At 42.6% G+C, this 23,753-nt stretch overlaps 1 protein-coding gene across 1 annotated transcript; it reads left to right on the top strand.

Moving 5' to 3' along the window:
• The first annotated feature begins 5,546 nt into the window (after window positions 1-5,546).
• EZHIP (EZH inhibitory protein) lies at window positions 5,547-23,261 on the top strand. Its single transcript, XM_020901084.2, has 4 exons — window positions 5,547-6,031; window positions 19,846-20,066; window positions 20,565-21,075; window positions 21,439-23,261. Exons 2-4 carry the CDS (start codon window positions 20,021-20,023, stop codon window positions 22,916-22,918), a joined length of 2,037 nt encoding a protein of 678 aa, XP_020756743.2. The 5' UTR covers window positions 5,547-6,031; window positions 19,846-20,020; the 3' UTR covers window positions 22,919-23,261.
• The last annotated feature ends 492 nt before the right edge of the window (window positions 23,262-23,753 follow it).

Genomic DNA, 23,753 nt, shown 5'->3' with positions numbered 1-23,753 from the left:
GCTTTTGCACAACAAAGGAAACTATAAGCAAGGTGAAAAGACAGCCCTCAGATTGGGAGAAAATAATAGCAAACGAAGCAACAAAGGATTAATCTCAAAAATATACAAGCAACTCCTCCAGCTCAACTCCAGAAAAATAAATGACCCAATCAAAAAATGGGCCAAAGAACTCAACAGACATTTCTCCAAGGAAGACATACAGATGGCAAAAAAAACACATGAAAAGATGCTCAACATCACTCATTATCAGAGAAATGCAAATCAAAACCACAATGAGGTACCATTACACACCAGTCAGGATGGCTGCTATCCAAAAGTCTACAAGCAATAAATGCTGGAGAAGGTGTGGAGAAAAGGGAACCCTCTTACTCTGTTGGTGGGAATGCAAACTAGTACAGCCACTATGGAAAACAGTGTGGAGATTTCTTAAAAAGCTGGAAATAGAACTGCCATATGACCCAGCAATCCCACTTCTGGGCATACACACCGAGGAAACCAGATCTGAAAGAGACACGTGCACCCCAATGTTCATTGCAGCACTGTTTATAATAGCCAGGACATGGAAGCAACCTAGATGCCCATCAGCAGACGAATGGTTAAGGAAGCTGTGGTACATATACACCATGGAATATTACTCAGCCATTAAAAAGAATTCATTTGAATCAGTTCTAATGAGATGGATGAAACTGGAGCCCATTATACAGAGCAAAGTAAGCCAGAAAGATAAAGACCATTACAGTATACTAACACATATATATGGAATTTAGAAAGATGGTAACGATAACCCTATATGCAAAACAGAAAAAGAGACACAGATGTACAGAACAGACTTTTGGACTCTGTGGGAGAAGGCGAGGGTGGGATGTTCTGAGAGAATAGCATTGAAACAAGTATACTATAATAGTGGTCCAGGAGAGGCCAAGCCTCCTGGATAGAGGCTTGGCCTCTCCTGGACCCATCAGTATACCAAGATTGAACATCTATCAGAGGTTTACCTTCTTTAAATGGTGAGGGTTCTGGCTCCATCATCATTGGGGTGTCTTCCAATATTTCCACTGTAAATGTAACAGGCCCTGGAAAATGTTGCAACTCTTGTGACAATGGAATGGCATACAAGAAGCTCCTTTGTTCTAGGTGTCAGTTCAGTTCAGTTGCTCAGTCATGTCCAACTTTTTGCAATCCCATGGACTGCAGCATGCCAGACTTCTCTGTCCATCACCAACTCCAAGAGCTTGCTCAAACTCATGTCCATTGAGTCGGTGATGCCATTCAACCATCTCATTCTCTGTTATCCCCTTCTCCTCCTGCCTTCAATCTTTCCCAGCATTGGGGTCTTTTCTAATGAGTTGGTTCTTTGCATCAGTTGGCCAAAGTATTGGAGCTTCAGCATCAGTCCTTCCCAATGAATATTCAGGACTGATTTCCTTTAGGATGGACTGGTTTGATCTCCTTGCAGTTCAAGGGACTCTCAAGAGTCTTCTCCAACACCACAGTTCAAAAGCATCAATTCTTCGGCGCCCAGCTTTCTTTATGGTCCAACTCTCACATCCATACATACTGGAAAAACCATAGCTTTGACTAGATGGACCTTTGTCGGCAAAGTAATGTCTCTATTTTAAATATGCTGTCTAGGTTGGTCATAGCTTTTCTTACCCAAGAAATTGTTTACCCAAGTTGACCAACTCTGCCTGGGTATATGGTTGATAAGTCATGTACTCAGTCACACTGGGGGACCCTTGGGGATGACCCCTCTGGGCCACAGGCTGCTCATGCTTTACCTTCTGCTGCACAATGGGCCTGGCTAACAAGCAGGGACCTGCAGTCTCATAATGTTCATCGTCACCATCCCTTATTACCTCATTGTCTTAGGCACTGGGTTCATCAAGGCTATGCATTTCTTGCTCCAGTGTACCCAGACACTGCTCTAGTTCTTCCTCCCATCTCTGCAATTTGTGCACTTGCACAGCATCAAGGAGGGCACTATCCATATTAGTTTCAGGGCGGTCAAGAATATCCACCCCATGGTGCCAGTGGCAGTAAGTGCTGCCTTATCTGGCAGCCAGGAACTCACCACCTGCAATGCCTTTTCAATACTATCCAGTGACCTGTCCACTGCCTCCCAATCTTCCACCAGGGCCCACGCTGAGAGGACCACGGCCACCGGGTATCACATGCTATACAGTGGTCACTGGCTTCCACCATCCATTGGATCCTCAGGCTCTCCTACCTGCTGGATATTCTGCTGCCTACACCAACTGTCTTGCTGTTTGCTGAACCCAGGGTAGGCAAGGCATGAGCTGGGAAGCTGGAAGAAAATGTGGGGAGCCGGAGGAACTGCAGACATACTTTACTCGATAATGGCTGACACAGCTGCAAGGGATTTTTCAGGTGGTGCTTATGTAAGTAACACGAACAAACATGCACAGTGCTATGGATGACCTCAGCTGTTACATAACCATGCAAAGTCATTGTTTACAGAATGTGGGGGCGAGAGCGAGAGGAAGTGGGGTGAGAGAGCCTGACCACTGCCATCTTGGCTAAATGTTATTCCCCTACACTATAAATTTCATAGAAGAACACATAGGCAGGAAACTCTTTAACACAAACTATAGCAATTCTGGGGGGTGGGATCTGTCTCCTACAGCAAAGGAAACAAAAGCAAAAACAAACAAATGGGACCTAACTTTTTTTTAAACGAGTATAATTGCTTTACAATATTGTGCTAGTTTCTGCTGTACAATGAAGTAAATCAGCTATATGTATACATGTATCACTTTCCTCTTGAATCTCCCTTTCACCCCCCACCCCCACCCTGGGACCTAATTAGACTTAAACGTTTTTTTACAACAAAGGAAATCATCAACAAAAGAAAAAGACAACCTAATGAATGGGAGAAAATATTTGCAAATGATATGACTGATAAGGGGTTAATATTCAAAATATATAAATAGCTAACACAATCTCATACATAAAAAAAATTGATTGGAAAATGAGCAGAATATCTGAACAGACATCCTTCCAAAGAAGACATACAGATGGCCAACAGGCACATGAAAGATCCTTAGCATCACTAATCAGCAGTAATAGCTATTAGGTATACCATGGTGCTATGAGAACAATAGGTGGAGCACCAAGCAAGATTCAGCTTGGGAACCACAGAATTTTTCCTAGGGGAAATGAAGTCTAAGTTTAGACTTGAAAGTTGAGTAAGAGGTATAAAGCAAAGGGGGCACCCTAGAAAGAAGTTAGCAGGATTCTCTATACATGAGGGACAATCCTCCTGGGATATTTCTCCTTTGTACTCTGCCTCTTGGTGGGGCAGGATTTGTAAATATCTGGATGAGAGTAGCCTGCCACTCTCAGGTACAACCTAGACTGTCCAGCTTATTTATCACACCAGGGTAAACTTCCCCTATTCCCATAAGCCACATCTATCCCCATGGGTCAATGTTTGGCTGTGGGAAGGCTTGGCAGGCCTAGGTCAGATCTCAGTCTGGCTGAGACAATTAGAGTACCTTTGACAAACATGACAGTGAAAATGCCTGGGGTTCCCTAGACTCTGGGAAAGGAAATTATGGTAAATTGAAAAACACCCCTATCCCCCAGTATCTACATCCTAACTCCAGACATGTGGAGGTTTCCTCTATGATAAAAGGAACAGTGCAGATGTGATTAATTTAATGACTTTGATATGAGAAGAGTATACTGGGTTATCCAGGTGGGCACAATGTGATCACAAGGGTCCTTATAAGAAAGAAGGTCAGTGAAGAGATGTGACAATAGAAGGAGAGAGAGAAATACTATGCTATTGGCTTTGAAGTTGCAAGGAGTAGGCAATCTTTATAAGCTGCAATAAGGCAAGAAACTGTTTCTCCCCTAGAATATCCAAAAAGGAATCAGCCCTGTGGATCTACTTAGATTTCTGACCTCAATAAGTATAATACATTGGGGTTACTTGAAGAGGCTAAGATTGTGGCAACTTGTTATAGCAGCAATAGGAAACTATGTTAAAATCCCACTGCCCTTCTTGACCATGAGGCCCAACTCAGTCCTCAGTGAATGTTGTGAAGTTATCAACCACATGAAAACTAAGACACTCATCTGGAAAGAAATTAGTCTGTAAAAGTGGGTAGAGGGACTTCCCTGGTGGTCTAGTGGTTAAGACCCTAGGCTTCCACTGAGGGGCATGGGTTTCATTCCTGGTCAGGGAACTAAGATCCCGAATGCCAAGTGGTGCGGCCAAAACCAAAACAAAACAAAAAACCCCCAAGATGTAGGTAGAGTTCAGGTGTTCCTGTGGTAAAGCCCTTGAAAGTAGTATAGCAGTCTTGCCTGCCCCACCTGCCTGTAGGACACCTGATGGCTACTGACCTCAATGACAGTTAGTGGGTATTGGAATAACAATTGCTTCTGTTTTGCTTCCAAGGTCATGGCTGTCTTGAGAATCCTGTTTCCTTTTTGGGTACTCATCTCCAGTCTATCCCAGTATTCAGCCCTTTTCTTTGCGTCTCTCCTTTGCAATCTCACAATACCCCTAAAATACTGCTAATTCTCAAAACACTTCCGTGTAATTTGTGTGTATATCTACCACAGTAGATTGTGATGCTTGAGGAAAAGATCAAGTTATGCTGGCTTTTACCCATTTAGTATCCAGAACACTTCCTGAATCTTGGCATTGAAAGAAACTAAAAATAAATCTAACAAAAGTTTTTAAAACTTAGGAAATTATTGGAGAACGAATTTAGAAATAATATAGACATAAATCCAATTCCCTTCTGCTGTATTAAATAGTACTTCAAATATGTTCTTGAATTTACTATCCACCACTTTGGAATACAGAATATTATTCCCCTTTTCTCATATGAGATTTCTGGGACCCAAGAATTTCAGGACCATTTCAGGGTCACAGGGCAGGTGTATAACAGAATGAGCATGGATACATACAGCTAATTTCCATTTGTCTGTGGCTGATCTAAAAATATCTCTTTGGAAAAAGCACTACAATTCTCCAAAATGATACACCAGTAAAGTTATTTTAGGTTCAGGGGGAAGGGTCTCGGCCTCATTTGCAACAACTAGCCAATCTTGGTAATGCAGAAAAAGGGACGACCCTGTAAATTGTTAGAACCTGAGCACACGGCCCCAATATTCCCACCCCTCACCCTGTACTGTTGGGTGTTGACCTGGTCAGATTTGCCTTTATGGTTGAGAAAGTCATAGGCAGAGTAAGGAAGAAAACTGCAGCCCAATCGCAAAGCCAAGAGCAGCCCAGGGGTCCTAATCCCCCTGTTCTTGACTCCCAACCCTCATCCTCACCCTCCCTGCCCCCACCAGCGCAGCCATTTTGTTCTTGGAACCTAGCACCGGCTTGTCCAAGGTCGGGAGCCCAGTGGCTACAAAGAACACTACTGATACAAAGCCCGAAGGCTAGTGTAGCGGACTCCAAAGATGCATAGCTACATGCGCCGCCCTGGAGCCTGCCGTGTCCTGCAATGAGATACAATTGAGCACGTAGCCACCAGCTGTGGGAGACCTTGGGGGAAGCTGTGAGGCCTCAGCTGCATGCATACGGCCAAATTTGCTCCACACCTTTGAGTCCACAGGTCTGGTGAACTACACCAGAGGCTGCCGGTGTAGCACAGTTAAATATGAAGCTCGTGCCTGCAAACCTGTGAGTTCTGGTTTGTTTGCAGACTGTTCAGAAAGAAGCAGCTCAGACACTGCCTCCTCTTGCCCTTAGTGCCTGCCCCTCCTTGGCTCAAGAACATCACGTACTGATCCCACACCCACCAAGCGCTGCACAGCTTCTGCAGCAAGTGCGGGATGGAGTTTCCACGCATCCGTCTCTGACCTCTGGATTTATGGTTTTGCCTCACACTGCCTGGACGAGGGGAAATTTTCCTGAAGGTAAAGCCCACGGATACATGGAGGCTTCCTTACTCTCATACGATTCTACGCTCAGCTTTAAACAATTCAGCGAATTTACTATTTACATGTTGGATGTTTATGGTTCTACAGACATCTGTTCCAGGTAAGCAGATATCCGCTGTGCCTCTATGAACCTGCCTTTCGCGGTGGTGGTTTGCGCTATAACCTCGGCTGGCCAATGATTATTTTTAAAATTTGATTGTTTTTCCAGAATCTTCTTGTTATAAGAAAGGGGGTGACGATTTCCAGCTTCTTTACGCGGGGGAGTTAGAACCAGAAGTCCTGACTTGTGTGGTCATCTTTGCAATATGTTATAATCAGTATGGGCTTCCCTGATGGATCCGTGGTTAAACAACAACAAACAAACAAACAAAAAACGCCTGCCATTGCAGGGAGATGAGAGTTCTATCCCTGGGTCAGGAAGATCCCCTGGACAAGGAAATGGCAACCCACTCCAGTATTCTTGCCCGGGAAATCCCATGGACAGAGGAGCCTGGCGGGCTACAATCTGAGGTTGCAAGAGTGGAACATGACTTAGAGACCGAGCAACAACAATTCAATTTGCTGCACAATAGAAACTAACACAACATTGTAAAGCAACTACATTTCAATTGTTGCTGCAGCCCGCCAGGGTTGTCTGTCCATGGGATTTCCCAGGCAAGAATACTGGAGTGGGTCGCCATTTCCTTCTCCAGGGGCTATGATTTAGAAATACCATAGTAAATTACAGAGAAACAGAAAAGAAGATGAAAGTTGACCCAGGGAGCCAGCGTAGGAATGGGTAGGGTATGTGTGTGAGAAAGCATTTAGAATCAACTGATTTCTGATTTTCTTGAAGTCTAGTGTTACTATTTAACTTTTAAGAGCATGCATGTGTGTTCTTTTCAAAAAATTAAAGAATAGGTGATACAGAAATAATCTGTGTGTGGAAAATAGAAATGATAAGCATAACTCCAAGATTAATAAAAGTTCAGAAATACATACAATTTCCTTAAATAGTTATTACCTCTCACTTGTTGATGCTAATTGTGACTTTGTAAATCAACACACATTTTTCTCTTGATCCCAGCAGGCTTGTGCATTAACTGATGAGTAATGATGTAAAATTTGCCCTTTGCTAAATTTGGGGTGAACAATGCAAAAGAGGGGACCGTTTCCCAGATGAAGAAAACTCAGGGCTGAAAGATTAAGCAACTTGCTGAAAGTCATACACTGAATAAGTGGTGGAACTAGAACAGTCACTCAAATCCTTATGAAATCAGCATCTATGTTAGTGTATCCCTCTACCTTTCCTAAAATGCACTTTTGAATAGCTGGACCGTAATCAGAAAATGATTTTATTCTTCCACTAGGTTTTGGAATCAAAATTAATATTGAATGCACAAGGAAAGTTGAGTATTGTCATCCCATTCTTTTAATGAATCAAAAATTCCTAAAACAAACAAAAATTCCTAAAACAATAAAAAAAATCTACCTAGAAGCTAGAAGAAAAGATAGCAAGCTTCTAAAATTACTTAATGAAGCGAGTCTAAACCCTGATTCTAAGACCTAGAAGATATGGTATACCACACACACATACAAACAGAAAGATATGGCTCTATCTCTTTAATGAACATAGATTACATTTTTAATCAATAAAACTAGAGTGAATAAAATTCAACAGTATAGGCAAATCTACCAAAACCTGGTAGTTTCCTAGTCATGAGAGCTTGGTATAGTTTAGGAAATATTTGAAAATTTTAATAATCCATTATATCAATAAGTCAAAGGAGAAAAATTATATAATCATTTGAAGACTGAATGAAGAATTCAATAAATTCAATCAAATGATAAACTGCAGTTTTACTTAGTTTTTATTTACTCTGCTGACAGAATTATGTTAAAATCCTAAATTCTTGGAACTAAGTATTTCAGAATTCATACACCATACATTGCACAAGATCCGTAGCAGAGTTTAGAGTAATACTACTGAATCTAATAAAATAATTCTGCACTGAAACATATAAATATTCACTCCAAGATATATAAAAACTACAGATTGCTTCCTGTCACTTCAGGTCAAGTTTTATGAGCAAAGGCATCAGGAAAGTGAGCTCAGTTTTTTAAGTATTTCCATTTTGGTTTATTTTTAAAAATTTATTTTAGGTGTTTTTTAATTGAAGTATAGTTGATTTACAATATTATGTTTCAGGTACACAGCAAAATGATGCAGTTACATATATATAATGTATCTGTGTGTTAGCTGCTCAGTCGTGTCCGACTTTGCAATCCCATGGACTGTAGCCCACCAAGCTCCTCTGTCCGTGGAATTTTCTAGGCAAGAATACTGGAGTGGGTTGCCATGCCCTTCTCCAGAGGATCTTCCCAACCTGGGGATCAAACTGGGTCTCCACATCGCAAGCAGATTCTTTACCTTCTGAGCCACCAGGAAAGCCTATATATAATATATGTATATTTAGGAAGCTGTGGTGTATATGTAATGTTGACGGACATTTGGGTTGTTTGTCTGTCTTGGCTGTTGTAAATGGTGTTGCTGTGAACATTGAGGTGCGTGTTTCTTTTCAATTAGAGTTTTTGTTGTTGTTTTTTAAATTTTTCCAGGAATGGAATTGCTGGATCATATGGTAGCTCTATGTTTAGTTTTTTAAGGAGCTCCATGATGTTTTCCACAGTGACTGCAATAATTTACATTCCCACCAACAATATGTAAGGGTTCCCTGTTCCCCACATTCTCTCCCACATTTATTATTTGTAGGTTTTTTGATGATAGCCATTCTGACTGGTGTGAGGTGATACTTCATTGTGGTTTTGATTTGCGTTTCTCTAATAATTAGTTGTGTTTTCTAATTCTAAAAAATAGCATCTTTTCATGTGCCTGTTAGCCAATGTGTATGTCTTCTTTGGAGAAATGTCTGTTTAGGTCTTCTGCTCATTTTTCGATTGATTGGGTTGTTTATTTTTCGATACTGATTTGTATGAGCTATTTGTATATTTTGGATATAAGCCCCTTTTGGTCGCACCATTTGCAGATATTTTCACCCATTCCATAAGTTGTCATTTTGTTTTGGTGATTACTTCTTTTGCTGTGCAAAAGCTTTTAAGTTTGATTAGGTCTCCTTTACTTTCTGCTTTTATTTATTTTGCCTTGGGAAACTGATTTAAGAAAATATGGCTATGATATATGGCTAAGAATGTTTTGCCTATGTTCTCTTCAAGAGTTTTATGATGTCACGTCTTTTTTAATTTTAAATTTATTTATTTTTAAATTGAAGGATAATTGCTTTACAGAATTGTGTTGTTTCTGCCAAGTAGCAACATGGCATAGATATACTTATGTCCCCTCCCTCTTGAACCTCCCTCCCGTCTCCCTCCCCATCCCACCTCTCTAGGTTGTTACAGAGCCCCAGTTTGAGTTCCCTGAGTCATATAGCAAATTCCCATTAGCTATCTATTTTACATATGGTAGCATATGTTTCCATGTTACTTTCTCCATACATCCCACCCTCTCCTTCTTCCCCACTCTCCGCTGTCTCCTGAAGTATGTTCTCTATGTCTGTGTCTCCATTGCTGCCCTGCAAATAATTTCATCAGTACCATCTTTCTAGATTCCATATATATGCATTAGTATATGATATTTGTTTTTCTCTTTCTGACTTACTTCACTCTGTATAATAGGTTCTAGATTCATCCACCTCATTAGAACTGACTCAAATGCATTCCTTTATGGCTGAGTAATATTCCATTGTATATATGTACCACAGCTTCTTTATCCATTCATCTGTTGATGGACATCTAGGTTGCTTCCATGTCCTAGCTATTGTAAATAGTACTGCAATGAACATTGGGGTACATGTGTCTTTTTCAATTTTGGTTTCCTCAGGGAAACTGCTACTATAGCCTTAGTAGTGGGATTGCTGGGTCATATGGTGGTTTTATTCCTAGTTTTTTTTTTCATTTATTTTTATTAGTTGGAGGCTAATCACTTTACAATACCACAGTGGGTCTTGTCATACATTGACATCATTCCTAGTTTTGAAGGAATCTCCATACTGTTCTCCATAGTGGCTGTATCAGTTTACATTCCACCAACAGTGCAGAGGGTTCCCTTTTCTCCACACCTTCTCTAGGATTTATTGTTTGTAGACTTTTTGATGATGGTCATTCTGACTCCTGTGAGGTGATATATCATTGTAGTTTTTTTACATTTCTCTAATAATGAGAAATGTTGAGCATCTTTTCATGTGTTTGTTAGCCATCTGTATGTCTTCTTTGAAGAAATGTCTGTTTAGGTCATTTTCCCATGGTTGGATTGGGTCGTTTATTTTTCTGGTATTGACTTGTATGAGCTACTTGTATATTTTGGAAATTAATCCTGTCAGGTGTTTCATTTGTTCTTATTTTCTCCCATTCTGAGGGTTGTCTTTTCACCTTGTTTTTAGTTTCCTTGTTTATAGTTTCAAATGAGTCAGTAAAGAGCTGACTCACTTGAAAAGACCCTGATGCTGGGAAAGATTGAAGGTGGGAGGAGAAGGGGATGACAGAGGATGAGATGGTTGGATGGCATCACCGACTCAATGGACATGAGTTTGAGTAAACTCCAGGAGTTGGTGATGGACAGGGAAGCCTGGTGTGCTGCAGTCCATGGGGTTGCAAAGAGTCAGACATGACTGAGTGACTGAACTGAACTGAACTGAGGCTATCTTTGCCCCATTGTATATTCTTGCCTCCTTTGTCAAAAATAAGGTACCCATAGGTGCATGGGTTTATCTCTGGACTTTCTGTCTTGTTCCATTGGTCTATATTTCTGTTTTTGTGCCAGTACCATACTGTCTTGATGACTGTAGCTTTGTAGTATAATCTGAAGTCAGGAAGGTTGATTCCTCCAGCTCCATTCTTCTTTCTCAAGATTGCTTTGGCTATTCAGGGTCTTTTGCATTTTCCATGTGAATTGTGAATTTTTTTGTTCTAGTTCTGTGGAAAATGCCATTGGTAATTTGATAGGGATCCCATTGAATCTGTAGATTGCATTTGGTAATATAGTCATTTTCACAATACTGATTCTTTCAACCCAGGAATATGGAATGTCTTTCCATCTGTTTATGTCATCTTTGATTTCTTTCATCAGTGTCTTGTAGTTTTCTGTATATTCTTCTTGATGTCACTTCTTATATTTAGGTTTTTAAACCATTTTAAATTCATTTTTGCATATGGCATTAGGAAGTATTCTAATTTCATCAGTTTATATGTAGCTACCCAAATTTCCCAGCACCATTTATTGAAGAGACTCTTTTCTCCACTATATATTCTTGCCTCCTTTGTCATAGATTAATTTACTGTGGGTATGTGGATTTATTTCTGGGTTCTTTATTATGTTCTATTGATCTATATGCCTGTTTTTATACCAATACCAAGCTATTTTGATTACTGTAGCTTTATAATATAATCTGAAGTCTGGAAAGGTTAAAAGCATTTCCACTTTAAAATTGCCTATAAGGGATTGTGTTTCTGATGTATATTTCTGTCAACTCTTCTTGCCTTTTATAAGGTTCTTTCTTTTATGTTAGCTTTTTTTGTCATTTAAGTCGAAAAGAGAACAGTTAATAAAACATAAAGGGCAACAACTTGATGACATTTTACAGAGCAAACAGATGCATGTAAAACCAATACTAAGATATAGAACAGTATTGGTACCCAGAAACATATGACCTTATGGCCTTAAGTAGTCATTGCAACTGAAAATTATTATGACATTATGTAGCCATTACATCTGAAAGCTAACTACTCTTCTAACCTATGTCACTATATATTCATTTTGCCTGTTTTTAAACTTCATACAGAATTATCAATCTTGTGCATTTTAATACCCACTTCCTTTGTTCAGTACAGTGATTTTGTGATCTGTCCATATTTGTTGAATGTAGGGATATTTTATAATTTCATGGCTGTATAGTATTACATTATATGGATACTATACTTGTATTTATTCATTCAACTGTTGACCAACATTCAGACTTTTTCCAGTTTTTGACTATTTATAATAGTGCTACTATGAACATCCTTACTCATGTATTTTGGAGAACAAGTTTATGCATTTCTATTACATGTATACTTTGTACAGTAGGCAGAATTCAGGATCTTAACTTTGTATAATCTCTTCATTGAATATGGATGGAACCTGTGGATATAATAAGGTATAACTCCTATGATTGTGTTAAATTGTATGGGGGGGCATTTTGCAAATGTAATTGTTATGGTCAACCATAAGACAGGGAGATTACTTGGGGTGGGCCAGACATAATCAGGTGACCATTTACCAGGGTAAGGCCTTGGCTGAAAGAGAGGTTTGAAACATGAGAGAGTATTTGAAGGGGGCTACAGGGTGACAAGGGCTTCCCAAGTGGCACTGGTGGTAAAGAACCTGCCTACCAGTGCAGGAGACATAAGAGATGCAGGTTTGATCCCTGGGTCAGGAAGATCCCCTGGAGGAGGACATGGCAACCCACTCCAGTATTCTTGCCTGGAGAATCCCATGGACAGAGGATCCTGGTGGGCTACAGTCCACAGGGTCACAAAGAGTTGGACATGACTAAAGTGACTTAGCACACATGCATGCACGGAGGTTGAGGAAGTGCAGGCAACCTTAGGAGATGAGTGCTGCCGCAGGCTGACAGCCAGCAGTGGAATGAGGGGCCTTAGTCCTTTAGCAGTTGGAAAGTGAATTCAGATAACAAGATGGAAGAGTTTGGGAGGGACTCTTCCCCAGAGCCTCCAGAAAGTAACACTATCATCTTGCCCTATTAATACCCTAGCAGGGAAGCTGGTCACATTGGGCAGTTCTGACCTGCACAACTGTGAGCTACTAAATGAGGGCTACTTTAAGCTGCTAAGAGTGTGGTAATTTTTTCCATATCAATAGAAAAAATAGAGGTTTTGATATCTGGATGTGAGGTACCGCCATTACACCCCATAAAAACATGTGTGTGGCTTTGAAACTATTAGGTGAAGACTAGAAGAATTTTGAGGTCAAAATGCTACAGAAAGACAGAGTTGCCTTAGAAAAAGACAATTGCCTTGGAGAGACTGTTACTAGGAATCAGATGAATTTCCAGACTGCTTTGGAATTCTAACTTCTTTCTATCTTCCATGTCCCCTCATATTAAAACAAAATTTTTATAGCTGTTAACCCATGCCAGTCCCACTATTGTGTGCTGGGGGAAGGTTGTTTGTCATTTTAGTGTCACCAGTACATAGTTGGAGAGGGATTGTGCCCCAGGAGTTATACTGTTGGATTATACCCAGGAACCTCATGCATGCTTGATTTAGATGATTGAAATGATAAGGTTTTAGTACTTTGAACCAATGAGATTTAGATGAGCTTTTAGAATTGAGCTGATGCTGTAATACCATGAGAAATTTGCAAACTGTGACATGAGGTTAATGAGTATTCTATGCGGGACAGATTGGATTGCTTGGGGTCAGAGGGAAGAATTCTAAAATGATGACTAATGACCTTGTATAATCTCCTCTGGTTAAGTGTGAGAAGAGCTTGGTATTATGATTGCTCCTGTGATTATGACACATTATATAAGAAAAGAGATTTTTGGAGATATATTGTCCCAAAGCAGTGGACTTTCAATAAGAAGGTACCCTGAGTGAGCCAGACGTAACCGAGTGAGACCTTAAACTGGATTTTCTAAGAGATTCAAGTGTGAGACATTATATGGAGGGATCAATTTGGCAAGAAACTGTAGGAAGTCTCTAGGAACTGAAAGTGGAACTAAATTCTGCCAATAACTTGAATGAGCTTGGAAATGGATTCTTCTGAAGAGCACTCAGCAAGAAGCATAACCTGGCTGTCTTAATTAGTTTGCCCTGCTGTAACAAATTACCATAGTCTGAGTAGCTTAAACAACAAAAATTTCTCACAGTTCTAGTAGCCGGGAATTCCCATAATCAAGGAGCCAAAAGTTTGGTGTCTGGTGAAGGCCTGTTTCCTGGTTTGCAGATGGTCACCTTCTTACTGTATACTCACACACAGAGAGAGCTCTGTTCTTTTCATCCACGTATAAGGGCACCAATCCCATGATGGGACTCCACTTACATGACTCATTTAAACCTAATTACCTTCGGAAGGCTCCACCTTCAATTTCTACCACATTGGGGATTAAGGTTTTAACATGTGGATTTTAGGAGAGACACAGACATTTAGTCCATAGCACCGGGTAAATGATTTCTCAGTATGACTTCACCCTGTGAGACGACTGAGCAGAAAACCCAGCCATGCCACCCATGTATGGATTTCTGAACCTACAGAACTGGGAGTTAATAAAAGGACATTGTTTTAAGCCACTATGTTGTTGTTCAGTCACTCAGTCATGTCCAACTCTTTGTGACCCCATGGACTGCAGCATGCCAGGCTTCCTTGTCCTTCACTATCTCCCTGAGTTTGCTCAAACTCATGTCCATTGAGTCAATGATGCCATCCAACCATCTCATCCTCTGTCGCCCCCTTCTCTTGCCCTCAATCTTTCCCAGCATCAATGAAAGTGAAAGTGAAAGTCGCTCAGTCATGTCTGACTCTTTGCGATCCCATGGACTATACAGTCCATGGAATTCTCCAGGCCAGAATACTGGAGTGGGTAGCCTATCCCTTCTCCAGCGGATCTTCCTGACCCAGGAATTGAACTGGGGTCTCCTGCATTGCAGACAGATTCTTTACCAACTGAGCTATCAGGGAAGATCCCTCTCAGCATCAGGGTCTTTGCTAAAAAGTCAGCTCTTTGCATCAGGTGACCAAGTATTGGAGCTTCAACTTCAGCATCAGTCCTTCCAATGAGTATTCAGAGTTGATTTCCTTTAGGATTGACTGGTTTGATCTCCTTGCTGTCCAAGGGACTCTCAAGAGTCTTCTCCAGCACCACAGTTTGAAAGCCACTAAGTTTAAGCCACTAAATTTGTGGTAATTTGTTATGCAGGAATATAAAGCTAATACAGATAGAGTTGCTGGATTATAGGAAAGGCATATATATATCCAATTTTGATATTGCCAAACAGTTCTCTAAGCGGTAGTACCAATTTACACTCCCACCAGCAGTTAGAGTTCCACTTCTTTATTTTCTCCAACTCCATATGCTGGTAGTCATTTTGACTATTCTGGTAGATACTTACTGATATTTCATTGTAATTTAATTTTCACATTCCTCATGCCTGAGTTTGGGCGATCTATTATTGTTTCTTGGTCATCTGGATGTTCCATTTTGTGATGTGCCTATTGAAATATTGTGCCAATGTTAAATTGCATTTGCTTTTTTTCTTCCTGATTTTATTCTATACATATTTTTTGAATGTATGTGTGTGTGAAGGTATATATATTTTCAATGTTTTCCTTTATTCTCAGTGCTTTTTCTGTCCTATTTCAGATGCATTATGAAATTTTTACTTTCTCTTTCCTTCTTTTATTGAAGTATCATTGATAATATGTTTATATATAATTTTCTAGCTTTATCTCCTGGAATTAAATTCTGTGTATAAGTTAGGAGCCAAAGTTACTTTTTTCACAAGGAGAGATATACAGTTAGTCTAATTGCATTTACTTAAGTGACTCTCCTTCCTCCCAAGTACTGCATTGGTACCTTTGTTGTAAATTATGTGCAAATGTGTGTGTGTGTGTGTGTGTGTGTGTGTGTGTGTTATATGGCCCTATATGTATGTGTCTGCTTGTGAACTTTTCTCTTTGTTCCATCAGTCTATTTATCTATTTTTTTTACACAAATCACACTATCTTAATGATTATGGCTTTGCAGTTGGCTTTGCAATGGCTTTGAAAGTCCTCTAAATATCTTCTTCTGGAAGACTTTGGCTGATCTCTCTGATATCCATATATACTTTAGAATCAATTTGCTAATTTCCATTTACAAAAAATCATCTGGGATTTCAACTGAAGTTAGATTGAATCCATAAATCATTTTGATGAGAATTTTAGATTTGATTTTCATAATGCTGCCTTCTAATCGATGAAGATGATGTTTCTCCAATTAGGTCTTCTTTAGTATCTCTCAGAAACACATAGATTTCTGGACAGAGGTCTTGTGAATCTTTTCTTAGATTTATTCCTAGGTATTTAATGTTTTCTGATTTATAGTGAATGGCATTACATTTTTTTCATTATAATTTTTGAAGCTAATGTATAGAAATACAACTCAACTTTGTAATGTTGACCTTATATCCAGCAATCATGCTCAATTCATTTATTAATTCTAATATTTGGTACATGCATTCTTTAAGTTATTTTTTGTGAATAATCTGTCTCTTCTGTATTTTAAGAGCTAAGAAACCATTCTCCAAAGATCCCAAAGCTACTTACATTTATATCTCATTAACCACAACTGAGAAATACACATTCACAGTCACTGGAATAGTAATGAGGTTACTATGACCTATTAGTCAAACACACTGCCCTTTATCTATCAAATACATTGCATCATGATTATGATGCCACAAATTTTAATTATTTTAGCCAAATGTTAAAATATTTTAGCTAGATATATAAATGTTTACATATTAATACTTTGATTTAGAAGTTTGAGAATCAGGAAATAGACGATGATGGATTTTTTGTAGAATATTCCTTCATGTAAAATGAGTTGAAATTATGATTCTTAAGTTATACAATTTCTTAAGCAATGACCAGTAAGCTTCATATGTGAAAAACATTAGTAGCTTTTTGAAGAATAAATTTCAAAATGAAAAAAAAAACTTAGTTCATTTCAAAAATACCCTTTTGCTATTTATTAAAGCACAAAATTATTTTAGAAAATTTAATGCACACACGTATCAAACTTTAGCAATAGTTATCAATGACTGGTAGGATTGATCATGATTTAAATTTTCTTAAACTTTTCTGAATTATCTAAATGCTTTACCACAGGGTTTGTCAAACTGGACACTATTGGAATTTGGGGTCAGATAATTCTGTGTTGTCAGAGGCTCTCCTTTTTATTGAAGTGATTGAGAGCATACCTAGCCTCTGCATATTGGATGCCAGTACCTAGCACCTCCCTCTCCCCAGTTGTGTTAGTCTACAGACATTTCCAGATGCCCACCTCTCCATTGCACTGTAGTGAATGAAATTCTAATATATGTAGAAAGTTACTTAGATGTAAAAATAAATATACTGATGTAAATACAGATCAGTAGATAGAATACATCATGTGTTTTTTTGTATGCAAATATCAGTCATTTTTCCATGGTATTAAAATTTTTTCAAAAATGTCCTATGAAAGCTGCATAGGTTTGTTCTATGGACATCCAGTATCCTATTGGAAATAGGATTTCAGATTATGGCATTGGTGGTAAAGAACCCGCCTGCCAATGCAGGAGATGTAAGAGATGCGGTTTGATCCCTGGGTCGGGAAGATCCCCTGGAGGAGGGCATGGCAACCCACTCCAGTATTCTTGCCTGGAGAATCCCATGGACAAAGGAGCCTGGCAGGCTACAGTTCATAGGGTTGCAGAGAGTCGGACATAACTGAAGCAACTTAGCATGTATGTATGAATGAGCATTTCTTTAGAGTTAATGCCTGGAAAAGAAATTGTAGTGTCAAATGAACATGTTCCATCTGACAAGATGCTATGAATTTATAACTCCATTTAGTAGTATATGAGATAGCCTGTTTTTTTTTTTTGTTGTTGTTGTTTTTTACATCAGTTTAAAATCTAATCAAACATTAAAATTGTTTTAAAAATGCAAGTAGTCTTATTTTTTCTGAGTATGAATAAGGTATGCTCATTGAAAACATTCAGAAGATAAAATATGACAGAATGAAACTTACCCTTCCAGATTCTTTTTCTATAAACACAAACGTACATAAACAGTATCTCCTAAACAGGAGAACTGGGGAATTAAAAGGAGAGGGCACTTTAGACACACCAATACAGTTAAACAGAGGAACTTCCTTAGCATAAAGTTTGAGATCTTAGAGAAGAGCAAATAAGTAAATGTGGAAAACTATATATAAATATATCTGTATAGATATTCATGAGCATAATGAAATGGACATTATCATGCAACACTATATTGTGGAATGATGGATGACCAGAACACATTCTGTTCATTTATTTTTCATTTAAGTCCACCCTGTACTTCATCAATATTTGATTTTTACAAATTCCATTTGCATTCAATTGCTTTTTCATCCTTCATAATCTTAGACTCTGTTTTCCATTCCAAGCTTCATTCCATTCTTTTATGGTACTTTTAAATCCATAGTTTTTGTTTCATGGTCCATTTAATTCAGGCCATTACATATTGTACTCCATACTCTGGTCATTCCTATTGTTATTTCCTTCTATTTTCTTTAATATTTTATTTCACACCATACTCCATTTCATTCCTTTTCTCATATAACATTTTTCTTTTATTTCATAGACCATTGGATGTTTACATTTTGCATTCCATTCCATTTTTCCATTATATTCCATTAAACTTTCCATTTCATATCCTATTCAAGTCCATATTCCTTTTCCATTTTATTCTAATTTCCACTACAATCAGTCTCAATTTCATCACATTCTGCATTCCATTTCAAATCCATTTTCCATTCCTTATTATTTAACAATCCAAATGCCATCCCATTCTATTTTTGTGTTGTGTGTCAGTCAATTTGTTCATTAATTCCACTAAATATCCCATTTCATTTGGCCAAAATTGCTGCAACAGCAACTTGCAGGAGAACCACTTAACCAAAATTCTTATCAAAGAATTAGAAATGTGTATGGCCCATATTCAGAATATCCTTTTCTGGGAATTTATCTACAATAAATTCACATTGGAGAATATGAACAATTTTTAGTAAAAAGGATATATCTTATACTGATGTGTTACAGAGTGAAAATTTGGAAATAACATAAACATTGATCAATATAGCAATATTTGAAAATGTAAGCATCCTCCATAAAAGGAGTATTTTGTAGTTATACAATGGCCTTGTGGAAATTTATTTACTGACATGGAAAGTGTGTTTTCTGGATAAAAAAGGCAGGTTACAGAACAAGATCTATGCATGAAAAGTTCCATTTTCATAAAAAAAAGAACTATGAATTATTTACACATGGCCAGTCGACCAAAAAATAATAAAACATTCCTAGTACTAGCTTGCTGGTTTGTGGGAATCTAGAATCTAGCTTTCCTACATTTACTTTTGTTTGGGGTACTGAACATGCAGTAATGATCACTTTCATGACTAAAAATGTGTGCAGATATTGAACTTCAAGCCTTTGCATCACATCATGTTTATATTAACAGAAACTAGAGAGGAGGTCAAATAAATTAATGTACATTCATCAGTGGATTACTATACAGCCCATAAAAATGATGATGTATCTTTAAGGACAATACCACCCTTAATCCCAGGCAATCTGTTTGTGTTCAGGAAGCAGGACAGTGGCAAGCATCTTGCTAAAGAATTAACCACCCCTGCATCCTGCCCCCTACCCCCCGGTAGCATACTGAACATCCTGAGCCAAGACCCCGATGTAGGACCCATCTGTTCCGTTTGCTCACTTTCAGGCTGCTCTCTGAGCAGACCTTTTATGGGTCATCCAGATGCTCGGAGCAGTTTCAGGACCATCCTTTCCAGGGTCACTGATATGGGTCCAGTGTCCTGACCATATTCCAGGAGGGACACCTAGATAAGGATTGAGCCACCAGAGTAGTGCTACAAGCTAAGCTGATTTGGGGCGGGGGGTGACTCGAATTGTTTATATATACAGCCTCCGCATCTTCAACCCGTCTTTGAAAACACATAATACACTCCTGGGGTTAGGATAGGGAATTCACCGCATTAACTCAGCGGGGGGCCAATGGCGGGGCAAAGCAGACTCCAGAGGCGTGGAACAAACGCTCCTCTTTCACGCTAGGTGGAGCCATATTTGCCTGTTGCCAGGGGGACGAAGGTCACATGACATCTAGCCCACCAATCAGAAGTGAAGACTCCACGAGATCGGACCACCCTCCTCGCTCTTTGCACTCGGAGCTCGACTGAGGTACCGTCGAGCAGCCGTGCTCTCCGCGTCTGAAGTAGAACCTAGCGTTATGGCCACCCAGTCGTGTTTGGAGAAGGAGCAGAAGCCACAGCAGGGTGAGATGCCCACAGGGCCAAATAACGAGGTTGCCTCTGCCCCTGGTGACGCCCACGGGGCCGAGAACACCAGTCCTGGTGCCTTGGTCCCAGCGGTCTTGACCAACCCCTCTCTCTTGGGTGGTGGCGCTGTGGGTGGTGGCGCCCCGCATGGTGGCACAGCAGGTTCCTCATTCTGCAACGTGGCTACCACCGCCATTTTGCTCACTGGGGAGGAGCCAGGGGAGTCCTCCGTGGAAGGTGTACAGGGGAGGGGGTGCCCTGACTTCCAGGGTGGTGAGAGTCCCCACGGGGAGCTGAGCTGTATGGTGCCCCGGGCAGGCCAAGGCATCCAGATGGAGCCTGCTCACAGTGGGGCTGCCATTGGTCAAGCCTCGGGGGGCATTGACCAGCATTCCACTCAGATAGCTAGCCCAGGGAAGGGCTGTGGGAAGAAGCGGCTCAGCCGCGAGGAGGCTGCCATGGCTCAGAAGCCTCCTCGATGCTGTCTGTTTCCAGTGGCTGTTACGCCCCCAAGGTCCGTGTCTTCGCCGCCATCTTCTCCAAGGTCTCAACCCAGCAGCTCGGCTTCTCTGAGGAACCACGCGTCGCAGCTGGGTCCTGGCCCTCACCTCCGCAGCGGTGCAGCCATGCAACACCCTGCGCTCCAGGGCAGCATCACCCCATCAGGTCCTGTTCTGCGCAGTCAGGCAGCCAGGCCAGGCCCTGCTCTCCGTAGCCACACATCCAGGTCCGGTGCAGCTGATAAGCGCCCTGCTCGCTTCTGCTGTACTCCCGAGCCAGGAGCACCTCGTCGCAGTCGCCGTCTACCCGGGCTGAGCCCTGCTCTTGGGCGTCAAGCATCAGCACCAGGCCTTGCTCAACGCGGAAGTCGTGCACCCCAGCCAGGCCCAACTCGCCGTGGTATACCCGAAGCAGGCCCTGCTTTCCGCCGCTACAGTGCTTCCGCGCCTGGCCTCAATGGTCGTGGAAGCCCTGTTTCTGTGCCTGGCCCTGCTCGTCGCGGTCGCCCTGCCTCCGCGCCTGGCCCTAATCATTCCGTTCAGCCACTTTTGGCGCATGGCCGTGATCGTCGCAGTGGCCCTGCTTCCACGTCTAGTGTTGCGCCTCATCGCCGCGGCGGTTCCTCAGCTGGCCGTGTTCGTCGTGGCAGCTCTGCTTTGGCGCCTGGCCCTGATCCTCGTGGCGGCCCTGCTTCCGCGGCTGGCCCTGCTCGTCGCCGCCATGGTGGTTCCGCGCCTGGCCCTGCTCGTCGCGGCCGCCCTGCTTTGGCGCCTGGCCTTGCTTCCGCGCCTGGCCCTGCTCGTCAACGCCGCGGTGGTTCCGCGCCTGGTCCTGCTCCTCGCGGCCGCCTTGCTTTGGCGCCTGGCCCTGCTTCCGCGCCTGGCCCTGCTCGTCGCCGCCACGGTGGTTCCGCGCCTGGCCCTGTTCGTCGCGGCCGCCCTGCTTCCACGCCTGGCCCTGATCCTCGTGGTGGCCCTGTTTCTGCGCCTGGCCCTGGTCGTCGCGGCCGCCCTGCTTTGGCACCTGGCCGTAATCCTCGTGGCGGCCCTGCTTCCGCGGCTGATCCTGGTCGTCGCGGCTGCCCTGCTTTGGCGCCTGGCGGAGATCTTCGCAGAGGCTCTGCTTTGGTGCCTGGCCCTGATAGTCGCAGCGGTCCTGCTTCCGCGCCTGGCCGGGCGCGTCGCTACCGCCCTGCTTCCACTCCTGGCCCGGATCTTCGCGGCTGCCCTGCTTCCACGCCTGGCCCTGCTCGCCGCCGCCACCGCCGCCGCCGCCTTGATTCTACGCCTGGCCCTGATCATCGCGGCCGCCCTGCTTCCACGCCTGGCCCTGCTCGCCGCCGCCACCGCCTTGGTTCTACGCCTGGCCCTGATCATCGCGGCCTCCCTGTTTCTGTGCCTGGCCCTACTCATCGCAACCGCCCTGCTTCCGTGCCTGGCCCTGCTCGTCGTGGCCGCCCTGCTTCCTCGCCCGGCCCGGATCTTCGCGGCCGCCCTGCTTCCACGCCTGGCCCTGTTCGTCGCCGCCGCCGCCTTGGTTCCACGCCTGGCCCTAATCATCGCGGCCGCTCTTCTTCCACTCCTGGCCCTGATGATCGTGGCCGCCCTGCTTCCACGCCTGGCCCTGCTCGTCGCCGCCGCCGCCTTGGTTCCACGCCTGGTCCTGATGTTCGCGGCCGCTCTGCTTCCAGGCCTGGTCCTGCTGGTTGCCGCCGCGGTGGTTCCGTGCCTGGCCGCGCTCGCCGCCGCCGCCTCCACAGTGCTTCGCGTTGCCCTGCCTGCGGGCCAGGCCCTGCCCTAAGTAGCTGCGCAGTGGGGTTAGGCCCTTCCCTCCAAAGCAGCAGCCCTGCTCCAGGCTTTGCCTTCCGGGGCCGGGCCGCTCAGCGAAGATCACCACCTACTAGCTGCCCCTCTCCGGTTGGGCCTAATGGTGAGAGTCCTCCTTCATCCCCTGGGTTCTCTGTAGGAAGGCTTTCCAGCCAGAGCAGCTCAAGTTCTCTTGAATCCGAGGCCCCAAGCGTTACTCCGCCTCGAGTTTGGCATGCAGTCCGTATGCGTGCCTCCTCACCCTCACCTCCTGGTAGGTTCTTTACTTTCCCTAGGGGGTATTTTGAGAATTCATCCTCTTCCTCTAACTCCCCTGGGTCTTCTGACCAGAGCCCTCCCCCCTCCCCCACTAATCTTTGTGATGGGAGATCCCCTCCCTCTTTCAGTTGGGTCTCCACTCCTAGCCCTTCTGGCGTTAGGCGTATCTTGCTGCCAGAGCTTGAAGCCCTGAGCCCTCACTCCTCAGAAGAGCCTGCTGAAATACGGAGCCCGCCTCCCTCTCCTCCACCTCCCATGCTATGATTCTCATGAGCATCCTCATGAGGCCCATGGAAGGAATCAGCATCCACCCCACTGCCCTGAATGGGCTGCCTGTTAAGCGATTACCTGTGAAGTTTACAAATGTTCTAGCCATTAACCAACATCATGAGCAGTTTTGAAGCTCTTGTTTGTAAAGGCAGTTTTGATGCCTCTCCTTCCTGTAATGGCACTACTTAGCGTTTATCTGCTGTTGGCACTTAATTCCAGCCCCTGCTTATCCCTGCAAAAAGCCTGTGTTTGCCTCTAAGCTGAGCTTTCCCTTTTCCGAGTTACCTTTATGCAATGAAATTTTTGAATAAATAAAACGTTGGTTTGATTTTAAAAATGTGACTTTTTTTGGTCCAAAAAACCACTGTTAGTCCTATGTCTTATTTAGAGGATTTAAGAAAGTTGTTGACATACTAGCTGACTCATTGGAAGGGGGAGGGAATAAAATACTATCCTAGCAATCTTTTATTTCCACTGCCTAACATAGAGTTCTTTCCAGGAAAATAGCATTTACATGTTATACATGCTCTTTGCATAGGTTTTTTGCAGCTTGGACAAGAAAAGTGGGCAGGGTTTAACTCAGGGTGGCTAGAGAAAAGGGGTGATGGAGATATCCAGGTTGAATAAGAGGCAGGGCATGTAGGGGGAATACTTCCTCCTCAGATGGGAGTAGGAGGTGCTGGAAGGAAGATGCAGGATCAGGAAGGAGAATAGCAGGAGTCAGGAGCCCAAGGGGGAAGGTCTCAGCTTCCAGGGGAGAAAAAATGTATATGTTGGGAACAAGGGTTCCTGAGGTCTGTGAGGAGAGGGGAGGGGAATGTCTGGGTGA

Source organism: Odocoileus virginianus, unplaced genomic scaffold, assembly GCF_023699985.2.
Source record: "Odocoileus virginianus isolate 20LAN1187 ecotype Illinois unplaced genomic scaffold, Ovbor_1.2 Unplaced_Contig_18, whole genome shotgun sequence".
In the NCBI taxonomy this organism is placed as follows: Eukaryota; Metazoa; Chordata; class Mammalia; order Artiodactyla; family Cervidae; genus Odocoileus; species Odocoileus virginianus.
The sequence above is the reverse complement of the archived record's forward strand: the minus strand, read 5'-3'. Positions and strand labels throughout refer to the sequence as shown.